The 21,481-nt window shown below is 42.6% G+C and overlaps 1 protein-coding gene across 1 annotated transcript; it reads left to right on the top strand.

Moving 5' to 3' along the window:
• Nucleotides 1-326: 326 nt before the first annotated feature.
• xkr9 (XK, Kell blood group complex subunit-related family, member 9) lies at nt 327-3,847 on the top strand. Its single transcript, XM_084565799.1, has 4 exons — nt 327-1,118; nt 1,803-2,260; nt 2,557-2,765; nt 2,848-3,847. Exons 2-4 carry the CDS (start codon nt 1,833-1,835, stop codon nt 3,477-3,479), a joined length of 1,269 nt encoding a protein of 422 aa, XP_084421925.1. The 5' UTR covers nt 327-1,118; nt 1,803-1,832; the 3' UTR covers nt 3,480-3,847.
• Nucleotides 3,848-21,481: the final 17,634 nt, after the last annotated feature.

Raw genomic sequence — 21,481 nt, 5'->3', positions numbered from 1 at the left:
ATTTGTTTATTTATTTTGCCCTGCCACCCTCTGGTTGGTTATTCTGACCCCTGAAATGTAAGAAATAACATACTGATATCTAATAGTAGACCACCAACATTATTTAAAACATGTATTTTTATTTTTATGCAATTCAGTTTAATTAGTAGCCCTGCGATAGACTGGCAATCTGTCCAGGGTGTACCCGATGACAGCTGGGATAGGCTCCAGCCCCTTCCTAACTTGCTGATGTTGAAACTCTGTGATCTGGTTGCTTTATTCTCCATTTGGATTTGCATTAAGAGCCACATTAACTCATCTGATTACATATTTAAAAAACAATGTTATTACAACATTGACTCCTTATTGAAATGTTACATATTAAAAAGATTCAAAGACTTAATGTGACACTAAGTATGTAAAGGAGATACCTGTTACCAGCTGGTACAACCCCGAACTTACGTTATATACATAGTTTTGCTTTAATTCTGAGGTCATAAAGGCACGATACAACAGGTGAATAGGGTCAAAAATGTACAGTAACCTATGAATTTCAGTAGTACATTAGCCACCATTAATTTTTTTTATGCATTTCCTGATCGGAAACCTTGACAGTGGATAAAGCCAGGCTCAAAGTCCTTGTTTCATTTTGGTAACATATTAGATCCAAAAGCTTTTACAGAGGGGGTTTTTGTCAGTCCATATAAAAGTTCACATTAATTTCAATAGGAAAAGTGCAATAAAACAAACACTTAAAGGAGTGTTTTGGACTGTGCCCTCTGCCTTCTGCTCTCAGCTGTAACTAGTCTGACCGTAATTAATAAGTTTACAGGAAATCCTCTCAGAAGGGTGTTAACCTTCCCTTTGTGTCTTTGTGGGCTATTATTTTTTTTCAGCCAATCAGACGTCGATCTATGAGTTCTGTGACGGGAGACTGCGTGTGACAAGGGAGTGTGAAGTGAAAGCAAGTCGCAGACACACCTACATATGGTACACCGATTATGCAATTCCCCTTTCCCAGCTTCTCTACACCAGCTCAGTTGAGGTGGAGCTTGACACAAGTTTCGAGGGAAGAGAAAGGGAACTTCTGTGTGACTCTGTGACTGTAAGCAGCTCTCTGCCGAGCTCAAAATATACAGGTAGGTCCGAATACTGTTCTATTTGTGTGTGTGTGTGTGTGTGTGTATGTGTGTGTGTCGTAGCTGTTACATTTGTAGAATGACACGCACTGGTAACTGTGTGTAATTTAAGAGCAGGAAGAGATCACATTGAGATTTGTAGATGAGCTCAGGATAGCTTATAAAGCAACTCTATGAGAATATAGTAATTTAAAACAAATACATAATTGCAGTGAAGACAACATTTAAAGTTCTATTTGGAATGTGTTTGCAATTTAAATTTGCCTTCATCGTCACCCTATTTCAGTCATCCAGGTCACTGTATATCCAAAAAAAGCGTTTCACCACGAATCCGAGCACTCAGAACTGAAGAAGCTACTCGGATGAGTGGTGAAACGTCTTCTCAAAAATCTCTACAAGTCCAGTTGCAATGCTTTTTTGGGTGTCTAATGCTGTCATTGCTGTTGATCATGTCATTGAGTTCAGGTCATATCAGGACTTGATATCATAAAGTGTTTATGACAGAGAATGAAGGGCAGGAGACCATGGTGCAAAAGTTGACTGCAGTCGCGCTGCATTTCAGATCTTTAACTGACAAGTGCAAAGATTAGTTTGACATGATCTGCATAAGATTCCAACTTAATGTGTGACAAGCTTTTTTAATTGTGTTATTTTTTTTTTTCTGTTATTTTTTTTTTTTTTCAGTTTCTGTCTGCAGGTCGGCCAAAATGGCACATGGAATGCAGGGAACTCCTCACAGCAGTATTTCTCCAGAAACCCGATTATAAAGCAAAGTTACATTTCTACATTCTCAACTTGTTGGTCAATATTTCAAGTGATGAGACAATGAGTCACACAGACTCCCAGTACTCCAGACTGCGATGGCTATTAACTGCTGCTGGACTCTTCTTGTACGTGGGGGACATGTGGACGGACATTGGACTGTGTCTGAACTATTTCCTAGAGGAACAATACGTGTGGTGTGGACTGACTCTGATGTTTGTTTTGTCTGGGGTGCTGGTAACTCAGATCTTTAGCTGCGTCTGGTTCTGGGAGGACATGAGCAAGCCTTTGCTGAACCCAGAGAGGAAACTCACCATATTAGGCTTGTCAAAACGTGGCCTTGCTGTCCTGCATGTGTTTGGCATGGGCATCTTCACCAGGTATGCAGTGAAAACGAAGATTTAAAGAACTCTGGTATTTGTCAGCTCGGTGTACCTACAAGGAAGAGGTGCCTGCCTGTTGTGAACGTGCAAATATGCTAATCATGAACGATGGCATCTTGGAATGCGTAAACCGGAACAGCCGCATTCAAGCTGTACCGTGTTGTGTTGTTAAGAAAAAGCCTTGCAAGTGCATCACTGTCTGTGCAGGTGCAAAAACATCTTAATTACAATGCATAATTACAATGCTGACAACCTGTTTGACTTTGTTGTCACTGTGTTTGGCCTGTTGCTAGGTATTATCAGCTGCTGACAAAAGGCCACAGATTTGTTTGGTCAAGAACTGATTCCCGTGAAACGGACGAGAGGACGAGCCGCAAACTGTTCTGCATGGCTGCAGATCTGAGCATGCTCAAACTGTTTGAGACTTTCCTGGAGAGTGTCCCCCAGCTCCTTTTGCAGCTGTACATACTACTCGGCCACAGCGAGTCCTCGTTCATGCAGTGTAAGTAGACACAGGAGGCGAGAAACTTTCTATCTATGAACTTACAGAAGCATTATTTAGACCACCTGTCCCCTTCTTTCAGATTTATCCATTGCCTTCTCCTTCTTTAATGCTTCCTGGGCGTTGGTGGACTATCGTCGCTGCCTGCGCAGATCCCTCCCCCGCGTGAAAGAGATGCCCTCTGGCCTCCCAACAGCAGTTTACCTCCTCTACAAACTTTTTACCATTACCAGCCACATCCTCAGCTACGGCTTCCTCCTCATATTGAGCTCATACACGTCAATAGGCCTTGCCGTCATCTGGCTAGCGGCAACAATATGGACACACTTGATTCCAACCAAATTCTGCTCATCCAGTATTCTTGAGCTTCTCTACCGGGCAGTCATAGGAGTCATCCTCATATTTACATTTTTCAATGTGAAAGGACAGGACACTAAAATACCCATGATTATCTATTATATTTTCTGCACTGTTGTAAACACTACGGCTCTGCTGTTGTTGGCGCTCTTAAAGCCAGAGCTGCTGAAGAGCACTTTTGTGCTGACAACCTACATTTTAATCGTTGTAGGCACAGTGCTGGGGCTGGTGTGCCTCGTGTCGTACTACCTCCGCCTGCACCGCGGAGGCTACAGGCTTGAGGGGGAAGAGGTGGACGGCCCCATGATGCAAGCAAAGTCAGCAACGAGAATAACTTTGTTTTTTCAACCTGAATGAAGGTTGTAAACGCTCTCCAAGATTGGCTGCGAGGCTGTGAGAGGAAGACAGAGAAATATATGCACATGTTGGGAATCTGAAACTACAAGAGGGCTGTACAGAGAGAAGCTTTTTTATCACATTTTGCTTGTATGTCACTGTGTGCTGCTGTTTGTCTTTCTTTTCATGTCGGAAGACCGAAATGTGTGCGTTCTCATTTGATCTAAAGGGACAGCTAAACAATATAGTTCTATATAGTTCAATATAGTTATAGTATTTATTCTTGACTTATTTATACTTTTAATTTGTAATTTTATTAATCTTAGCGGAAGCATTTATGTCTCCTAAGACCAAGACAGACAACTGGTAACAGACTGTTATCAGATCAAAAATACTGTATGCGATATTCAAAAATAAACTGTATTTACAAAGTTTTTGATGTTTTGATATGTAGACAATGCCAATGCAATTTCATTTTCCTTAACTTCTGGAAAACCAGTCACATTTAGGGGCGTTCACGCTTGTCCTGCAAAAAAAGTTTAATGAAGCATGTAGTGCACATACTCACCACAGGATGGCGCCATTATCTAGGTTGACTTTGCAAAGTTTTTGAATTGGACTAATAGGCTTTGGGCCACGTTACCTTTTTTTTTTTTCTTTTTCTAATCACTCTATTTATTTTGCCTCGGTGTGTCCAGACAGAATGTCATAATACTTTATTGATTAATGTGAATTCTTATTCATAATATTCAGTCCATTGCATGTTAATTGCTTTTTCTCCGTAGCACTCCTTTTTCTACCCCCAAATGTTTCTTTAGCTTAACGGTGATGAAAAACTGCAATAAAAGTGCTTAACTTATCCCCACTGATAAATTAAAGTGCAGGATCCAATTCAGGGTTCAAGCTCTTGCTCGATGACAGTCCAGCAGGCTTGAATATAGTTCCTCCTGTTCAAAGTGGATTTCCTACCACCTCAGTCATCTCACTGACCTGGAATTATACTATAAATATCAGCTACTACTGTAATCTTTCTCCTTCTAATCCTTACAAACTGAAAGGTGGTACCTAAACATTTACCCCCTCCCTCCCCTCAGAAATGATGAAGACAAGGGTCATGGATGAGCTAACTAGAAATAACAAACCGGTGCTAATTTTGTTTTGACTACCAGCAAAATATTGGGTGAGTCAAGCCGGAGAGCCGCGGACGCTGTTTCTTCCTGGCTGTGGGAGAAGAGGGGGAGAGAGGGAAGGAGGGAGGGTGGCCCAGTGTGAGCTCACCTGGGAGGAACGCTGACAAACCACAGGGTCCAGAGAGCACGACGGTTGCTGGCACTCAAATAAGCGCGGCCTGTTATATTTTTTTTCTCTCTCCCCCTTCCTTTATTTCAGCCAGAGCTTTTTGATTTGTTTACTCCGAGAGGCCACTTTAACTTTCATCTGTCAGTTGCGCTCCGTCAGAAGCACTCCGTAAAATGACAAATTTAAGCGAGGAACTTTAGTTGGAAGGGAAATAAATCAATGCCAGGTAGTTTACCACACAGAATTCAGATTTTTGTGGAGCTGCAGTGGGTGGACTTTAACTCTTCAATATTTCTTCTTCTTCAGTCTGTTGAATTATTTTGCTTCCTGCATATTAAGAGAATGCAAAAAAAATATAATGGCTTTGGGACCAAAGGGAGGTATGTGCACCTGCAGGGAGTACTCGCTTCATTAAGAAGAAAACAAAATTCCGTAATTTCTTACATTAAAAATGATGGATACTTCCGTTTCTGCCATCTACTGTATTTCCTTGAGTTCTGTGGTCTAATGCAATGTAAACCTGCTAGGGGGACTTTTATTGGGAGAAAACCCATGTGGCTGACGTCCTGAGTAGTCTCTCGGTCGTCCTTTGCTTTTGTCGAACTGCACATATTTTTGGCCGTGACTCACCACCGATAGCACTGCCAGGGACCAGTCACAAGCCATTGGGATGAAACATGTGGAGTAAAGCATTACCTCCTTCTCTCTAGGAGAAAACAAGCAGAGAGAACTCTGGCGTTGACAGCCTCTCTGTAATTTCCACTTCTGGCACCGAGAGCTTAATACCCAGTAATCTCTCACCCCGATCTCACTGAAATGCACCTCCAGAAAGGCTTGAGAACCCTGCAAGGATCTGAGAAACTACAGTTAAATCAAAGATGATGATACGTGACAGTGCAAGATGAATCTCCGCAGCGCTACAGGTTCTCATTATGCCCAGAGACGGAGCTTAAACTTTGACCACTGAGTGGATCTTGTTTGAAAAAAAAAAAAAAACAGGACAAATGTACAAACACAAGGACTGGTAAGCTAACATTTGCCATCTCTGTCAACAACTCAGGTTTGTCTGATTGAATGGCATTCAGAGTCTACATAAACAGCCTTGACCACTGACCTCTCTGTAACCACCGCTAGACTTTTCACCAAACCTTATCTTTTTGTTTTCCATCACCACATCCTGTAACAGCCGGTCAGGAGGGGGACATTCCTGGCGTATACCATCCCCACAATTTGTACAGACACAATAAACCCGGGGAAGCAGGCTGTTTTTCATTAGGGCTTCAAAGTCCATATAAACCATGATTAATGAAGCCCTGAGATGCTGTATGTCTTTAATTATTATGACTTGACTGCTGCACCAGCGCCTCAGATGCATTAACAATGTTGGCGATCTGTACATGTCTGCCTGGCTCATTCTGACATGGCAGCTTCGCCTCATTCTTGGAGAATTCCCCGAATGTGGAGGAGGGTATGAGGGGAGTGATACAACCCCCCAAACCTCTCTCTTTTTTTCTTTTTTTCTTTTTGCAGTGGCACAGAATTTTCTTTAATCACTGTACATGCACACTTACAAATTCGCCTGGGCAGTGACAGAGTGGAGAGCAGGCTGAGGATAATTACATGCAGTGGGCGAGTGTGTGATCAGAGCGTGGCATTGCTTTACCCAGAGGGTTCTGTAAATAAAGTTCTCATGCAATGAATAAGGATATTGTATAGTGCATTACGCCGGGTACAATAGCCCAACCATTGTTACTCTTTGGATTTCTGTTCCAGAGTTGTTGTTGGTGTATGACAAGAAGTGTGACAAGGAAGTCAATCTGGACTTAAGCAGAAAATACTGTAGATGATGTCAGTTGTTAATGTAAATCTGACATAAGAATTAACCTGCAGTAACTATTTACATGTTAAGATTCTCTGAGGACCTTTTCCTTTATTTGGCTATGTATCACGTAAAAAAACAACAACTGAAGAGTCCAACTTATTTACGATTTAATAAATACCCTTGGAGAAAACGTCACAAAGATTATTAATCTCATGTCGAATTATAATACATACCAGGAGGCCTACACCATAGTCAGATTTTATTAGACCAGTGTCGGTGGCCCTAGTTTATATGGTGTGTCCGCCATTGTGGCCACTAGCTGAACTCCTATCAACAGTTTTTTAGGCAATTCAGCATGTTGAATGCATGGTTTGTAACTTTTTCTAGTCTCCCAGCTAAAAGTAGCTCTTCTGGTTTGCCCTTTTGAGTTACTATTACAAATTGCTGTATGCATGTATGAAGAGTTATTTCCTTTCCTACAGGACATAGATACTATCTGGCCGTTGGCCGTAATCTTTGCTGTGTGCAACGTTTTTAGTTCAGACACAAGTGACACAAGGCAACGTTAAAATTGGCCTTTGTTGGCAGTAGTTCTTGGATATCTGTGTATCGGTACCTTAAGAGTGTACAGCTAAGCAAGCGTCCGTGTGAGGCAGTTTGACCATAATGCTTTAGTTAGCGTGCTATTATAGTGACAATGCTAACAAGTAAATGTTTACATATCATAATTTTGTAATTATCTAAATGGGATTTGGTAGAACAAACATATAAAACACACATACATACTAAGTTTATACAGCCTAGCTAGCTATTCTTTGAGGCAGTTTGAACTTTATGCTTCTGTTAGCATGCTAACATGCTTACAAAGACAATGTTAAAATGCTGGTGCTTACCCAGTACATGGGCTGCCTTCAAATGTGGTTGTGTTTATTGTGTTCATGAGAAGTATATTAGAGCACCCCATCTTCTTGCATTCATAACCTTGAAAGTCTGAATTTTTTAGTTCACAAGTTGTGATGTGTGTGAAATGGACGGAGCCATGAAAGTCTATTTTTGCCATTGCATTTCCTACATTAAATTGATTCTTTGCTAGTTGTTAGCCATGGTGGCTTCTAGTTACCAATACATACAACCATGAACACCAAGAATTTTAAGTATGTGACTTTAAGGAGATGCTCTTTAAATCTCATTGTACCGTGTATAATGACAATAAAGGCTTTCAATTCAATTCAATTCAATCATTTAATAATGAGCAGCTCAGGAGTTCGATTTAAAAGCAGCAATAATTTTAGTTATTAACTTAGTTATAGTTTGGTACAACAAACATGAAAGTGTTAGCCAAAGTAAAAGTTTAACCTGCTAATGTCAGGGGATGACTAGATTCATTACGACGAGCTTTAAAGGGAATTGTTGTCAGGACATTTAATTAAAAACATCAAATATCAAATGTGTTTGTGATGGCACAATAGGACAAGTCAGGGCATCACTTTACTCATTCAGATTGTCCACAGACTTAGCCTCTGTGGACCATGAATGTCTGTACACAATTTGATCTCAATCCATGGTTGATATTGACATCACTACAGCTCTATGTAGAGCCTACTGGACCGGACAGCGCAGTGAGGTGAAAAGGCTTTACGGTATTTATGACCCTTGTCAGCCAAGATGACACCTGGGAACAGCCTTTCACTGCTGCCCTCTGAGCAGCTCTACCACTTGGTGTTTAGTGCCATTTTGGACCAACAAGTCTTGTTGGGTAAGAAGGTAAGAAAGTAGTAGTAACACCTCACGCTATCAGATTCTGCCAGCTGGTCCATTAAGCCATCTTGGAACGTACTTGGACTGTGCATGGTAATAAATGATTGCATGACATTGATAAAACAAAATCAAAAACTATACTTGTTAAAAAGAATAAAAATACTTTTTAAGCACTTATTATACCAGCACGTCACTCCATCCCCCTTTTTCTGCTTTTCAGATGTGAGTCATCCTTAAAAGACTTCAAAGAAGAAAACTGGACGTGAAACAAAGTGTACTCTGCGTCTTGTCCAGGTAGTAGGGCCTAAGAAACAAAGAGCAAAGAGGAAGCTAATTTGTATAATCCTCATTTAGTGCAGGAGGTTTATGTTTCACAGCCATGGACAATCAGTGAGCACTAACATAATGGTGCTACCCATCCCAGCCCTCACACACAGTCATACACACAGATAGAAAACAGAAGCCATATTTGTGTTGGGCACACTCCCACAGCACACAGGATGATGGATTATCGAGTGTTCCTGTTTATTTATGCTGTGCTGGGTTGAGGAGTAAGGGCAAAGACCTCATGCATACGGCCTATGTATGGCAAATACAATCAGCCATAAAAAAAGGTTGCATATTATGAATGAGCAATGGGTTCACACATACATACACACACGGAAAGTACTGTGCTGCAATCATCCGCCTACACACATACACACACATGTCTTTTTGCAGGGGAAGCTTGTCTTGATTAACCTGGCCGGGGGAACCTGACATGTTTTTCCTTTTACGTCATGGCTTGTTCCCTGAGTGGCTCAGTGGAAGCCATCAATTCTAGTTTGTCTGTAGTTTGTCTGTTTGAATTTTTTGCTAATCTGGATTATTCATTGATGGCCCGCTGGCCTCGTTCAGGAAGTGCTGAGTGATGACTGCTGTGGTGTTTTTTACTCAGACATCATACATCACCTTTTTCTTCCATCATCAAAACTGTATCAATCAGTCGGGCCACTTTCCTTTACCAGATGTAAAATGTTTTTTAGATTTCCTCCTGATCAGTGCTTTATCCAACAGAGAAACAAAAAATACCTCAGAGAGGGAAATCATTATCAGGAAGATCCATGAAAATAGTAAGGAGGTGCACAAAGCATTTGGGACTTTATGATTATGAGGGACAAATGTTTTTCTCTCATACAGCCTCTGAGCTCCGTACACCACAGCTTATCACCCCTTTGGCAATTTTCTTTTTTGCCCACTATCAGAAAATCCATAGATCTTGAGTGGAGGAAAAGATGCTATGCCTGATTATAACAAGAGGTCAGGTCTTTGATGCTGGTTCGGTGAAATTTGTTATACGTTAAGCCAGTGCTAATGTGATTATGGACATTGATCCATTAAATCTACTGTAAAAACGCAGCCCGCACTAGTTTTGAACTCGATACTGAGAAGAAATGTGAGAGGTGAAACATTAAAGACGCTTTGATGTAATATTTAACCCATCTGCAGCAAACGGGGGGGGCGGGGGGTGACCATAAAACGCATTTTGGGCCAGCGCAAGAGGGACAAGTCGGTGTGAGAAATGGGATGTGTGATTTTCTCTCTAGTTTCTTGCAGTGCCATTGCAATGTGTGCATGAAAAGGGGCAACTGCCTGTCGTGATTACCCGGGAGGACGTTTTATCAGGGCAATAAAATCAGGTTCTATGTGGCTGGAATATAGACTGTGGAACTCCCCCACCTACATGGGATCAGCCTGAGCCTCAGCCTGCCACCCCATACCTCTTCTGCCATGGCCAATAATGGTAACACAAAATTTGGCCTACCAATGCAGAGAGAATGCTGGCTGATAAACTACAGACTTTCTAAGGCCTTCAATTTTCCTTTTTAGACTTGTTAATTTATTACTGAATAGACAAAATGCTGCTAGACTGTTGCTGTATACAAAAAATATACTTTAAGTATAGAGCTCCATTTTAATGATAAAACAAATTTTTATTTAAATTATTTACAACATATCTAACAAGAATGTCATTTATTTCTGTTTTGTTTGGTGTCTGATTTTATTGACACAAATATTACATGACCTTTGTAAGTAAATAATAACAGCTTTAAGTTTTATCTTTGTTTTAATATCATTTTCATATTTAGTTTAAAATGGTAATTCAAGTTTAACCACACCAGATCTCAAGAATTCCTCTACAGTCACAATGTCACACTCTAAGCTAATTAGTTTGCTTTTCCCCCTTGCTTTATGATCAGATTTTATCAGTGTCTAATTTTGTTGCGTGCAATGAGCATTCTGATTTTATTTACTGATAATAAATAGTGACAAAACACATTTTAGCTGTAGCTAAGGCTAGCCCAGCCAGTCCATAAGTTCGCTTAAACAACATGGTGTTTTTTGGTTTAGCTGTGAAGATGGCTGGATTTGTGGCATTGAATTTTACTATGGTAAAAAAAGGTACGCAGTATAACATTAATATGTCAATTTATGTCAAATCTCATGACTTCCCCTAGAGTCAAAATGGTAGCTGAGCCATTGTAAGCTAGTTAGCTTTAGCTGGATTATTTTTTTTTAAAATTTATTTATTTTTTGTTCTTTAAATTACAATTAGACGTTGTTATGAGCAACAAGCAGCTAAACCCAAAGATTCAAATACTACTGATGTATTGATAACAACTAGAGAAAAATAGACGGTTTTATCTGTAGCTAAGACAAGCTAAAACTAGTCTACCAGTTAGCTTAAATGATATACCACTCCTGCGTTAGCTGTTCAGTTGGCTGCATTTTCTATGCCAAGGAGAGCAGTGATAGGGTTAAAAGATTACCAAAATGTTTTAATGGCATCAAATAGCATATAGTGAAGAAGAAAAGTCAGACTGTGGTTTGAATTTGCCCAACAGGACATTTTGTTGCTGCTTCTAGTCTAGACATCACAATAACAAAGGGTTATCACGTCACTAAAATAAATCAGGATGCTGAGTGGAACTGAAGACCGCAACAATCTCTTTACACAAACATGAGGAAATTATTTAATTTTATTGTGGGTGTAGCATTTTTTAAGACTGTCTTTTTCCTTTTCCAACTGAAATTTGTATCAGTAAATCAATATATTGCATATCTATTGTTTGATATCGCCATCGCGTATGAGGTGGTTTTTAGATTTAGGATTTCCTGCTGTGAACATTAAATGTTGTGTAACTTTTGTAAGCATCAAATGGACTTAATAGCGTTCAAATTTAAATTACTAAATGTTATCTTGTTAAATTTATAAACTGTGACTTTAACTACCCTAACTGTGATTGGTACTTGTGACCCACGTCCTACAATTTTGTCCTCTTTGATTTAGAAGTTTGTAATGTGCTTTCATTTCAGATTATTTTTTGGAATAACTTACTTCATGTATTGAAACTCTAATGCCATTTGTCAGTTTTCAGACATTTGACAGATTCTATTTTTGCCATATATGTGAGTTGAACTGTCAACATTTTTTAAAATATATTCACACAGACAGTTTTTTTTAACCTTACCCCGACCTCTAGGAGACAGGAGTGGGCCTTAGATGAATGCTTTTCATTTGGGTGTCAAAAAGCTATCAGTATGGCATCTCATTGGGATATCCACAGTGCAAGGCCTTTTGGTCTGGCCCATAATGCAACAAAGGTGTGGTGACTGAGTAATCTCCTTAAACAGGCTCCCTGGCAAAGCCACGGGTTCACTCATGGGCCCCAGAGTCTCTACCAGAGGAAACTACACCCCCCCCCACTTCAGATCCCAACTCAGATAAAACACACTGATGACATCACCGTCTCCCCCCTCGTTTTAAAATACATCCCAGTGGTCTTCCCTTATTAGCATGTGCAGTGTAGCGGGCAGCGAGAATAATAATGTGTTCTCTCTCTCACACTGACTGAACTATTCGAGTTGAAACCACAAAGCCCCGGGCAGCAGCCAAGCTAAATAACAGTCAGAGGGAAGATGGTCAAAGCATCACAATTAGAGGCAGTTTATTTTGTATTCTGCCCGTGCCAGTGGGAGCACAGACAGACTGTAATTTTTGCCATAGATGCTTGAGAGTTTATGTTGCTGGAGAAATCTGTGGAAAGCTTATGAACGCTTCAGATACAGGAGTGTGGTCGGAGGTGATGCTCGGCTGACCCGAGGAGGGGAAACGATACAAGAGCTGTTTCGCAAAGAACTGCTGAACAGAATTCTAGCGAGTTTGCCCGAAGTTCAGGGAGCATACAAAAGAGCAAGCAAGCGAGAATGAATGAAGCGCCTTGTTCTTAATGGGGCAACGGAGAACTAAAACAAACACTCCCCTGCGTCGGAATATTAGCGAGTTATTCTGTGATGGGGCTCTAACTTTGACGTAATTATTATTGATTATTATATGGAGCAAAAATATAGTTTATGCCACCCAAGGGTCCTGTCCAGGCTAGGCTCAATACCAGAGAGGGCTTTGAGTTCATGCAGGCACATGTGGGACCCCCACCCCCCAACAAATACACACACAGTTTCAGCATTATTATAAAGCTCTGTTCAGGATTTCTGGCTTGTGTACAGTATTTCGCTTACAAGGTCTTTTGCAGCTTTTTTGACCCACGGGGTGAAGCAAGGCCTGCAAAAGTAAAGATTTAGTTACCAAGACTGTATGCAAGACTCGTCATATTAACTCTTGTAGCATTTTTTCTTACATGAAATCTCAAGTCGTGCACATGAGCCTTCACAAACATTATGTTCTGTATTAGATACTGAGTCTATTGACAGTATACTTGTGCAAGAGCAAAAAGCAAGATGAATATCTAATCAAAAATCTTATGTTGATGTTATGACCCACACATATAATATAATGTGCTTCATTGGGCTCATCATGTAAAGTCTATCATGAGCGTTTACACACATTTTGGAGTCTAGGAACAGGTGATTTAGATGAAAATGTGTAAAATTCGGACAATACAGATCTTCTTCTTCTTCTTGGCTGCTTTTATTTCTGTGGGTTAATGGGTGTGATTTGGAATCAGTGATTTGGAATCAGTGTCCTCTACACGTGCTACACGTGTACTAAAATATATTCTGTGTGGCATTGAGGAGATACTTCCTGTCGGTCCCTTGCCTGGTATCTGTCCAGTAGGTGGCGGTATATCTACATGAAAGCGTTCACCCACCTTGGAGGTTTACGGCCTCGGCCTCTTCCAGGCCGACCAGTCTGAGCCGAAGCCAGCAGTCAGGGAGAGAGAGAGAGAGAGAGAGAGAGAGAGAGAGAGAGAGAGAGACACCTGATCGGCCTCATTGCCCCCATAACCACTCCGCAGTAATTAGCCGAGAGGCCAGGGCTCGAGTCGGTCTCAAGCAAACTGTCCTCTCCTTAATTAGGTCCACCTTTCAGCGCCTCTTTGAGACAATAAGCCTGCAACTGGCGCTTCCTCGATGGCCACTTGAAATCGTCCCAATTACACAAATTAAACAATATTGTCATGTGAAAATGGGGATTTAAAAAAGGGAAAAATATGTAAAAATAAAAACAAAAATAACGGACAAAATAGGAAAAAAAAATGAATTAATATTATTATATTAATATTATTATTATATTAATATTATAGGAGTGTCGTAATTTTTACGTGACCCTAAAAAGACTGCTAAATATATTTGGATTAATTCGGCCTCGTTATTTTAATTCCAACAAAATACAGAGGAATAAATGTTATTTATTTTACATTGCAGTAACTTGTATTCCATATATATATTATTATTACACCGGATAAAACCTACAATTAAGCATTACCACACCAAAAAAAAACGTTGAAAGTGTACACATTACGCAAAATGGCTTTTAATTTGAAATTGATTTTTTGTTTATTTCTATTTTTATTTTTATTTGTCGAGCAACACATTAAACAATAAACTTTAATTATTGAGGGAAAACTTACAATATTAAATACCGATATTGCTTTTTAATTGTAAACTGTAAATTATTACAGATCCAGAACATTGTTTTGTCATATCTATATTATTATTATTATTATTATTATTATTATTATTACATTGTGGTCGTGTCGGAGGGACTGAATAATTTACCATGATATTATCTATCGATTGACTGCAGAAGAAGAAGGGATGCGTGCGCAGCTCTCCGGTGTGCAGCAATACGGGCTACAGTAAATGTCTCACTCACGACAGCGATCGATCAATAATCTCGGCAGTTTGGGACAGTGGGGGCAAGTCACATGACGGCAGATTCCATGAGAGGGGCAACACGACAGGGCCAACCTTGACACTAAAAGGAATATTGAGTTTCAAGGCGGTGAGGCGTTCAGGTTTCATACTTAACATGAAGTGGCCGCGATTAATGCAACCGGAAGAATTACAGTTGACAAATCAGAGCTGCCCTTTTAAAGATTTGAAAACTGCTAATTTATTTTTTTCAGAAAGTTAAATTTAAAAAAGAGACTGGGTTTGAACTCAAAATATTCAGAAAACTTGAGAAAAATAAAACGAAAGGAGCGGATCAGCTGAAGCAAATGCAAAGCAATCAAAGCTGAGCGCTGCTTTTCGCTTTTTGATTGTGTTCTGACACTAATACTGGCTCCAATAAAGTCCCCACCTGTCCTGGAAAGTGATAAAGCTCTTCATCTCACTTGCATGCTTTGCCAGGAAGTGACGGCCTAATGCTCCTACTTAATGATTTCCACAGGATAGGCTGCGCATGACAGACGCCAGAGAATCGGCCCTCATCTCTCACACACACACATCACACATACACACACATCACACACACACCACACACACACACACAGACGGCAACCAGTGCCATCTATCAGAGGGGATACTACTCTTGGTCCAGTGCATCTCAGTCTTGCCTGTGTTTATATAAGCTTGATTTTCACAACTGGAAAGTAATAGCCATCTGCCCAAGCAGGCTGGAAGGGTATCATGTGTGAGCAGGTAACCGACGGCTATTAAAATAACACACACCAGGTCGTCTCGCACACACACACACACACACATTACAAGTTAGTGCAGGAGAGCGAAAGAGAAGGGGAGAGAGGGAGAAGAGAGACAGATATGAAATATAGTGCAGGCGCCCGACTGTCAGAAACTCTTAGGACATGGCAGGCAAAGGAGCAGAGCACTGGTGATGGAGATGATTTATAAGTGTAATATTTGATAAACCTGCAGTACAAGACTTTCTGCGATACACACATGAAGTGGAAGAAAGTGGATTGTTTGCTGAAGCTGTTCTTATAATAACTGTAGACACTCAGAGCGGCCAGACGGGCTAACGCAGCTCCAGGAAATGCTTGTGACCAGACTGACAGGTGAGTGGAGTCAGTCAGCTCCAGGTTAGCCGCATTCCCAGGCCCCCGTCTCCCCAGGTAGTGTGGGAAGGATAAGTCTCCCCCTCCTCGGCCCCGCCTCAAAGGGCATGTGCGACCCCGTGATGACATATGACCTCTCCAATGGCCCTCCAGAGCCGCATCTGTCATTTCCCACAATCCCCGTCCCATTTTCATCTCAGGGTAAGCTGGAAATTACAGGAAAAGAGCAGTGGAGGCTTCCTCCTGCCACCACGCCGTCGCACAATCTGGGTCGAGTCAGTTTCAACACAGCATATTTTTATTTTTATTTTACAGCAATGAAGTTGAATTGCATTTATTTATCTTTTTGTCCCAGTTGCATGTGTAAAGCTTTAAGAGTGGCCATTTGTTTTGGCTAGTTTCTTCATTCGGGATGCGTATTTGTGTACTAATTGACTGTTCCTGAGACAAAAAGGAAATATTCCCAAGTGCATCAGTAATTGAAAAGAGTATTTGCACATTTTAACATCTCATTTATTCAGAGGACACAGGGAGTGTTCATTTATTCCCCTGGCTATCTGTGGTCTAATTACCCTCTAAAAGCTTCTCCATTGGCGTCAGTGTAATGAGGCCCCTGTAGACTACAGGTTGACATAAGACTGCCTTCAGCTATTCCCCCTGCCGCACCTTCCCCCCCGCCCCCACTCCCCCATTCACTCGTCCCACCTCAACGGCCTATGGCGGATGGACCAGCAGGGGTCCATCTGCGCAGGACAGCACAGACGGAAGCCATTGAGGTGGAACATACAGGAGAGGTCCTGACAAGATAAAGATATCAGGAGCAGACAAGGGCAAAGGAACATATTGATGGAGAGGGCCTCTCTCAGGGCAGGCTGACACCAGATACCTGCTATTTAAAACAGTGGTTTCGCTTGCTCATGGATTTGTCCACGCTGCAGTGCCATAACCTAACTAGGAGGGCCACGAACTCTCTCTTTCTCTATCTCCCTCACCGTCCCCCCCCCAACCCTCCCTCCACCTTCTTCGTGTCTTCATCCTCTAGGCCCTAACCCGGTTTTACACAGTGTCAAGCAGACAAACACAGTCACCCCTATAACTGCTAATGCCGCCGACATAAGGCTCCATCTTTGGCCCCTAATGAAATCGGAATATGTGTTATGGAGTTCCAAACTGGATCATATTAAAACGATCCTCCCCTTCTCCCCCAGACTCGTCCTCGCGTCTCGATTCGGAGTTAACCATTAGTGTTCCGCTAGTCTTCCGGTGCAACAGGGGCCCCCGGCTCAGGCCTGTCTGGCTGGGGGCCAATACCCCCAGCCAGACAGGCCTATCCATCGGCCACGCATTGTATGTGTGTGTGTGTGTGTGTGGTGTGGAGACCAAGTGACAGTGAGTCCTGGGCAACAGCTGAAAGACGCTGGCAGCCGGAGCCTATATGGGGGGAAGGGTCCAGTCTGGCTCTGAGCTCAACCTAAATCTCACAAAAATGGAAACAGTGTAACACAAAAATGTCGCCATTATCCGTAGAAGAAGAACTCCAATAGTTAGTTACGTTCTGGATCTTTTATTGATATAACACCACACAAGTGCTATTGTTTTCTCATATTCATTATTTATCATTATTAAAACCGAGAAAATAGTTCTCTGCCTATGTTTTTTGGTTTTTAATAGACATCAGTGTCTTTATTCACCAAGGTTAATGTTGTTGAGTGGGGTGAAAATGACTCATGTAATATATCACTAATTGTGTTTAAATGTTTAGAACAGACCAGTCGCTTCTATGGTGAATAAAAGTATTGATTTGCATCAAAACATTTGAAACCCTGTAAAGTAAGTATGTTTTTTGGTATAACTTCTGAAGTAATGGTAACTTTTGCCACTTAAAGGAACTGCAGATCTGATAAAATGCTGTTCACTCTCAATCCTTAGACTAAGCAGACATCTCAACCCATTAACTCCCTCCATCCTTTTACAGTACACTGGCCTTTCCTTTCCTTGTGGCCCCTACTCTCCCCAGTGACCGGCCCCTCCCTTGTCCCAAAGCCCATTATAGCCCCTCAGTCCCTTTCCTTCCCCCCCGTCACCAATCCTAGTCTCTGCTCCTGTCACATACCCCTGCCCTTGCCTTGTCACACCCCTTCACTGATGGATGGTCGGGGTCAGTGGTTCAGCTGTGGAGTTCAAGCCTGCGGGCTCCAAGGGCTCCCCTCCTCGCTCCCATCCTTCTGCCTTGCCTCCCCCCGCCACCTTTTACTACTCCTGCTCTCCCCCCCCCCCCCTTCCTCCTGCAAGAAAACAGCGTTGAAAAAAAACCCAAAAGCTGGCCGCTCAGCTGAGAGAACTCATAACTCTCCCCTCGGCACCCACCTTCCTCAACACCCACCGTTAACACTTTCGTTCCTCGCCGGGCCCTCAAATAGACCCGGCTTACTGGGGCCACATAAATCACAGCGAGGGTCAGGCCTCTCCGCACTTTGAATGGGCAGAGGTAGGTCACTTACTGTCTCAGCACCGTGAGTTATCTCTTTATAATGACGCCTCTCAGATGTCTGTGAATGTGTGTGAGCCTCTCTCTCTCTCTCTGTGAATTCTTAATCTAAAATCCTCTTCTTTAATTTGGCTATCGAGCCCAATCAGAGAGATTGTTTCTGCTACATTTGGCTGAGACCTGCATTAGCTCATACGCTGTTTGTGGTGCTGCTTACTGTCTGATTGCTTGCTCTCACATCTGGGGAGCTCGGGCCACGTAGCTCCTCATCAGCTCCGTCCTAACGACTCTGCAGCCGAGGTATCTGGAGAGTCTCAGATCGCAGACCTAAATCTGTACTGACACGCACTCTGCTCTTATGCTAATCATAATGTTTAGGAATATTGAACAGACAAGAGAGAGGGGGGGTCGGAACGGGGCAGGACGGAGTCGAGTGGGAGGCCCGACGAATTCCAGTAGTTTTGAAACATGGCAATTATCAGCATTAGCCTGCGCCCCCGACCCAAACCGCCAAAGTGAGCGGAAATGGCAGCAATCAGGCCCGATTTCCCTCGGAGATGCTCGACGGGCTGGACACACACATCCAAGAGACACGGGCCCTCAGTCGGGGAGAGAGAGCAGCGCCAGAGCCCCGCAAGCCCCTGACAGATGGGAGCGGAGCGGGGCAAGTCCAGGGGCTGACAGCAATGTTGCCAAAATTGCTCTTGGATTGACTAACAATTAAGATATCAAAAGAGATCACGGCAGCTCACTGACAGCTGCTTCAATTGTTTGCACCTGCTCCTCTGGTGTTCTGCACATGTCTGGCATGGATTAGGCTGACTCGTGCTGGCCACATTTCACCTTTCCACAAGTGATTTACTCCAGAATCATCCTCCTGCCTCGCTAGCTTGTTGAGCACACCCCGTAGCCGCTCTCCTGTTAGGAGGAGCGCGGGAAGGAGGGAGGGCGGGGAGCACAATGGGATCATTACCGTTGCCACTGTCATTAGCGACGTCGTCATGTGTCTCTCATCTCTCATTCCACTGCTGTTTAACTGAGATTCCTCATTTTCACCTGAACTACATGGTGGTCAGCAAAAAAATTCGACATTTTGTTCATCTTTGAAGTGAAGTGAAATAAACACAGCATCTGCAAATACACACAACAAATCATTCTTCAAATGTAATGCTCCTTTTTATTTCAGGAACTTAATGTTGTTTAAAAAAAATAAGCAGTAATTGTGCAACACTTGCAGAGTCTCTCTATTCTTGATTTAGGAGTTTTCCTTCACTCTGTGTTTAAGAATTACTCCCAGATTTCACTTCTTGAACTGGTTCACAGCACATTTTGCCTCATGGTCCCGTGACATAAAAGCCTGCCGCTTTGAAGTTTAATGTCCTCGACTGACTGTTTGACATTTGCATCCATAATTTGCTGTGAAATCCAGTGCGCAGTGTTGCTGTCTGCCACGCGATCTTAAAGCAGAATTGTTCCAGCAGGCGTTCATTTCGTCAAACCCGACTCCTTTCTTCGGTAATGGTGGCCTCACTGGGTTTTGCATTCAGCTCTCCGTCCCCACTCCTTTCCAAATTTAGCCAGACTTTTTTAGATGTTGCTTTACAAACCGTTACATGCCTTTCTCGCGAGGTCACAGGTAAGGTTCCGACCGGTACATCCTGATTCTTCGTCGATGTTGCACCGCGGAACAGCATACCACCACTCCTGTGTCCGCTAAACCCTCCTACAACTTGATATACAGATCTTGACGACCACAGTTCACAATTTACAAGCTCTTTGATATCATTTTGTGTAGTTTTGCAGAGGCAGAGAACTCATCAAGATCTGAACCTGTACTTAGAAACAACAACTCTTGACCTTCCCTACAAGCAGAAACAAGTGAATTCAGTCCTAACAGTTCTGACTGTTTGTAAAAGCATGCTCAAACCTTTCCAAGAGAAGCTGATGAATATTTGCTGCTGCTGCGCTGTGCACAGGAGCCTAAAACTTTGCATACAATTATGCACGGTACAATCAAGAAGTCATTTGCAAATCACTTTTCAGTCTGTTGTGCATGATAGTTACGTGACGAAACATTTGTGAAACCCCAAAGGTGTATCATCATTATTATTATTATTATTATTATTTTTTACATTGCAGGAGTGTCTTGATAGGCCTGTGACAACTGAACTCTGAGTCTGACGGCCTGATGAGATAAAGAAAGTCATTGTGTGGTCCTCCGCTGCCTACTGGCGGTACTCTATCCCTCTGGATTAGAGATGGACAGATGGAGTCAAGCGGTAGATGGACACAGGTAAAATAACATAGAACCCACCCAGCTCGTCAGACCTGTTCTTTTCAGTTCTGTGGTGTATATTTAGCAGCATTTTAGGGTGGCGTCATCTCCGGTGCTGCACGGTTGTTGGTGTGTTAGCTGTTTAATCCAAACCAGTAGTTTCTTGGAGCACAGACTAACTATCTTTTCTTTTTTTGGTTGCAGGTGACAGGTGCCGAGCATCCCTGTCATTTCTCTCCAGACATACGTTCACAAAGAGAAGCAGCTGAAGGACTAAGAGAGAGGAGCACCTGGAGGAAAAGGCACTGTCCAGAGAGTAAACGTACATGTTTGCTGCATGCGCACACAACTGCGTGTTTGCATTTGTGTGTGTGCGTGCCTGATTATAATACATGTGGTTCAAACAGGGCAACTCTCTCCTATTATCTTTCCATCAGCTTTAGGCTCCATTAATACTGCCCTCCCCTCTGTACACAATAACACCAGTATTCTCCTATCTGTGTGTGCTGGCATTGTCCAGGCCCATAAGGCATGGTTACAACTTTTTTTTTCAAACCTGACGGAAAGCTTCCTCTTTGTGTGCCTTGCATGTGCGTGTCTGCCAGTGTTGCTTATGGACCTGCAGACAAGCTAATTACGCAAGTGCGTCCCAAAAACCAAGATCAGGAAGGAAGGATGTAGAGGTGGTAGCCGGTAAACCCCTCCAGCCACCACCTTACACAACCTCACACACACACACACACACACATATATATCCACACACCACTCCTCTCCTTGTCTGGCAGGGGGAGACAGGGCCAGCCGTACCCAGTGCCAACCCCTCTGGAGCCGGGCCAGTCCCGCCGGACCCTCTGGATCTTATTCTGCCGAGGGCCGTTGTGGCTGGTTGGTCCCACTGTGTAACTCTAGCTCAGCCTCTGACACAGCACAGGTATGTCCCCTGTGGCCCAGATTACCAGGGGACTGTGTAAACAGGCCTGCTAATCTGAGGAAGTATCCCGCTGGCATATTTGTGAAGCCTGCCTCAGCGACAGCTTTTCATTTGAGAGCTACTGTGTGCGGGACTGATAGCCAAGCAGG

This window comes from Chelon labrosus, assembly GCF_963514085.1.
Source record: "Chelon labrosus genome assembly, chromosome: 18".
NCBI lineage: Eukaryota > Metazoa > Chordata > Actinopteri > Mugiliformes > Mugilidae > Chelon > Chelon labrosus.
The sequence above is the reverse complement of the archived record's forward strand: the minus strand, read 5'-3'. Positions and strand labels throughout refer to the sequence as shown.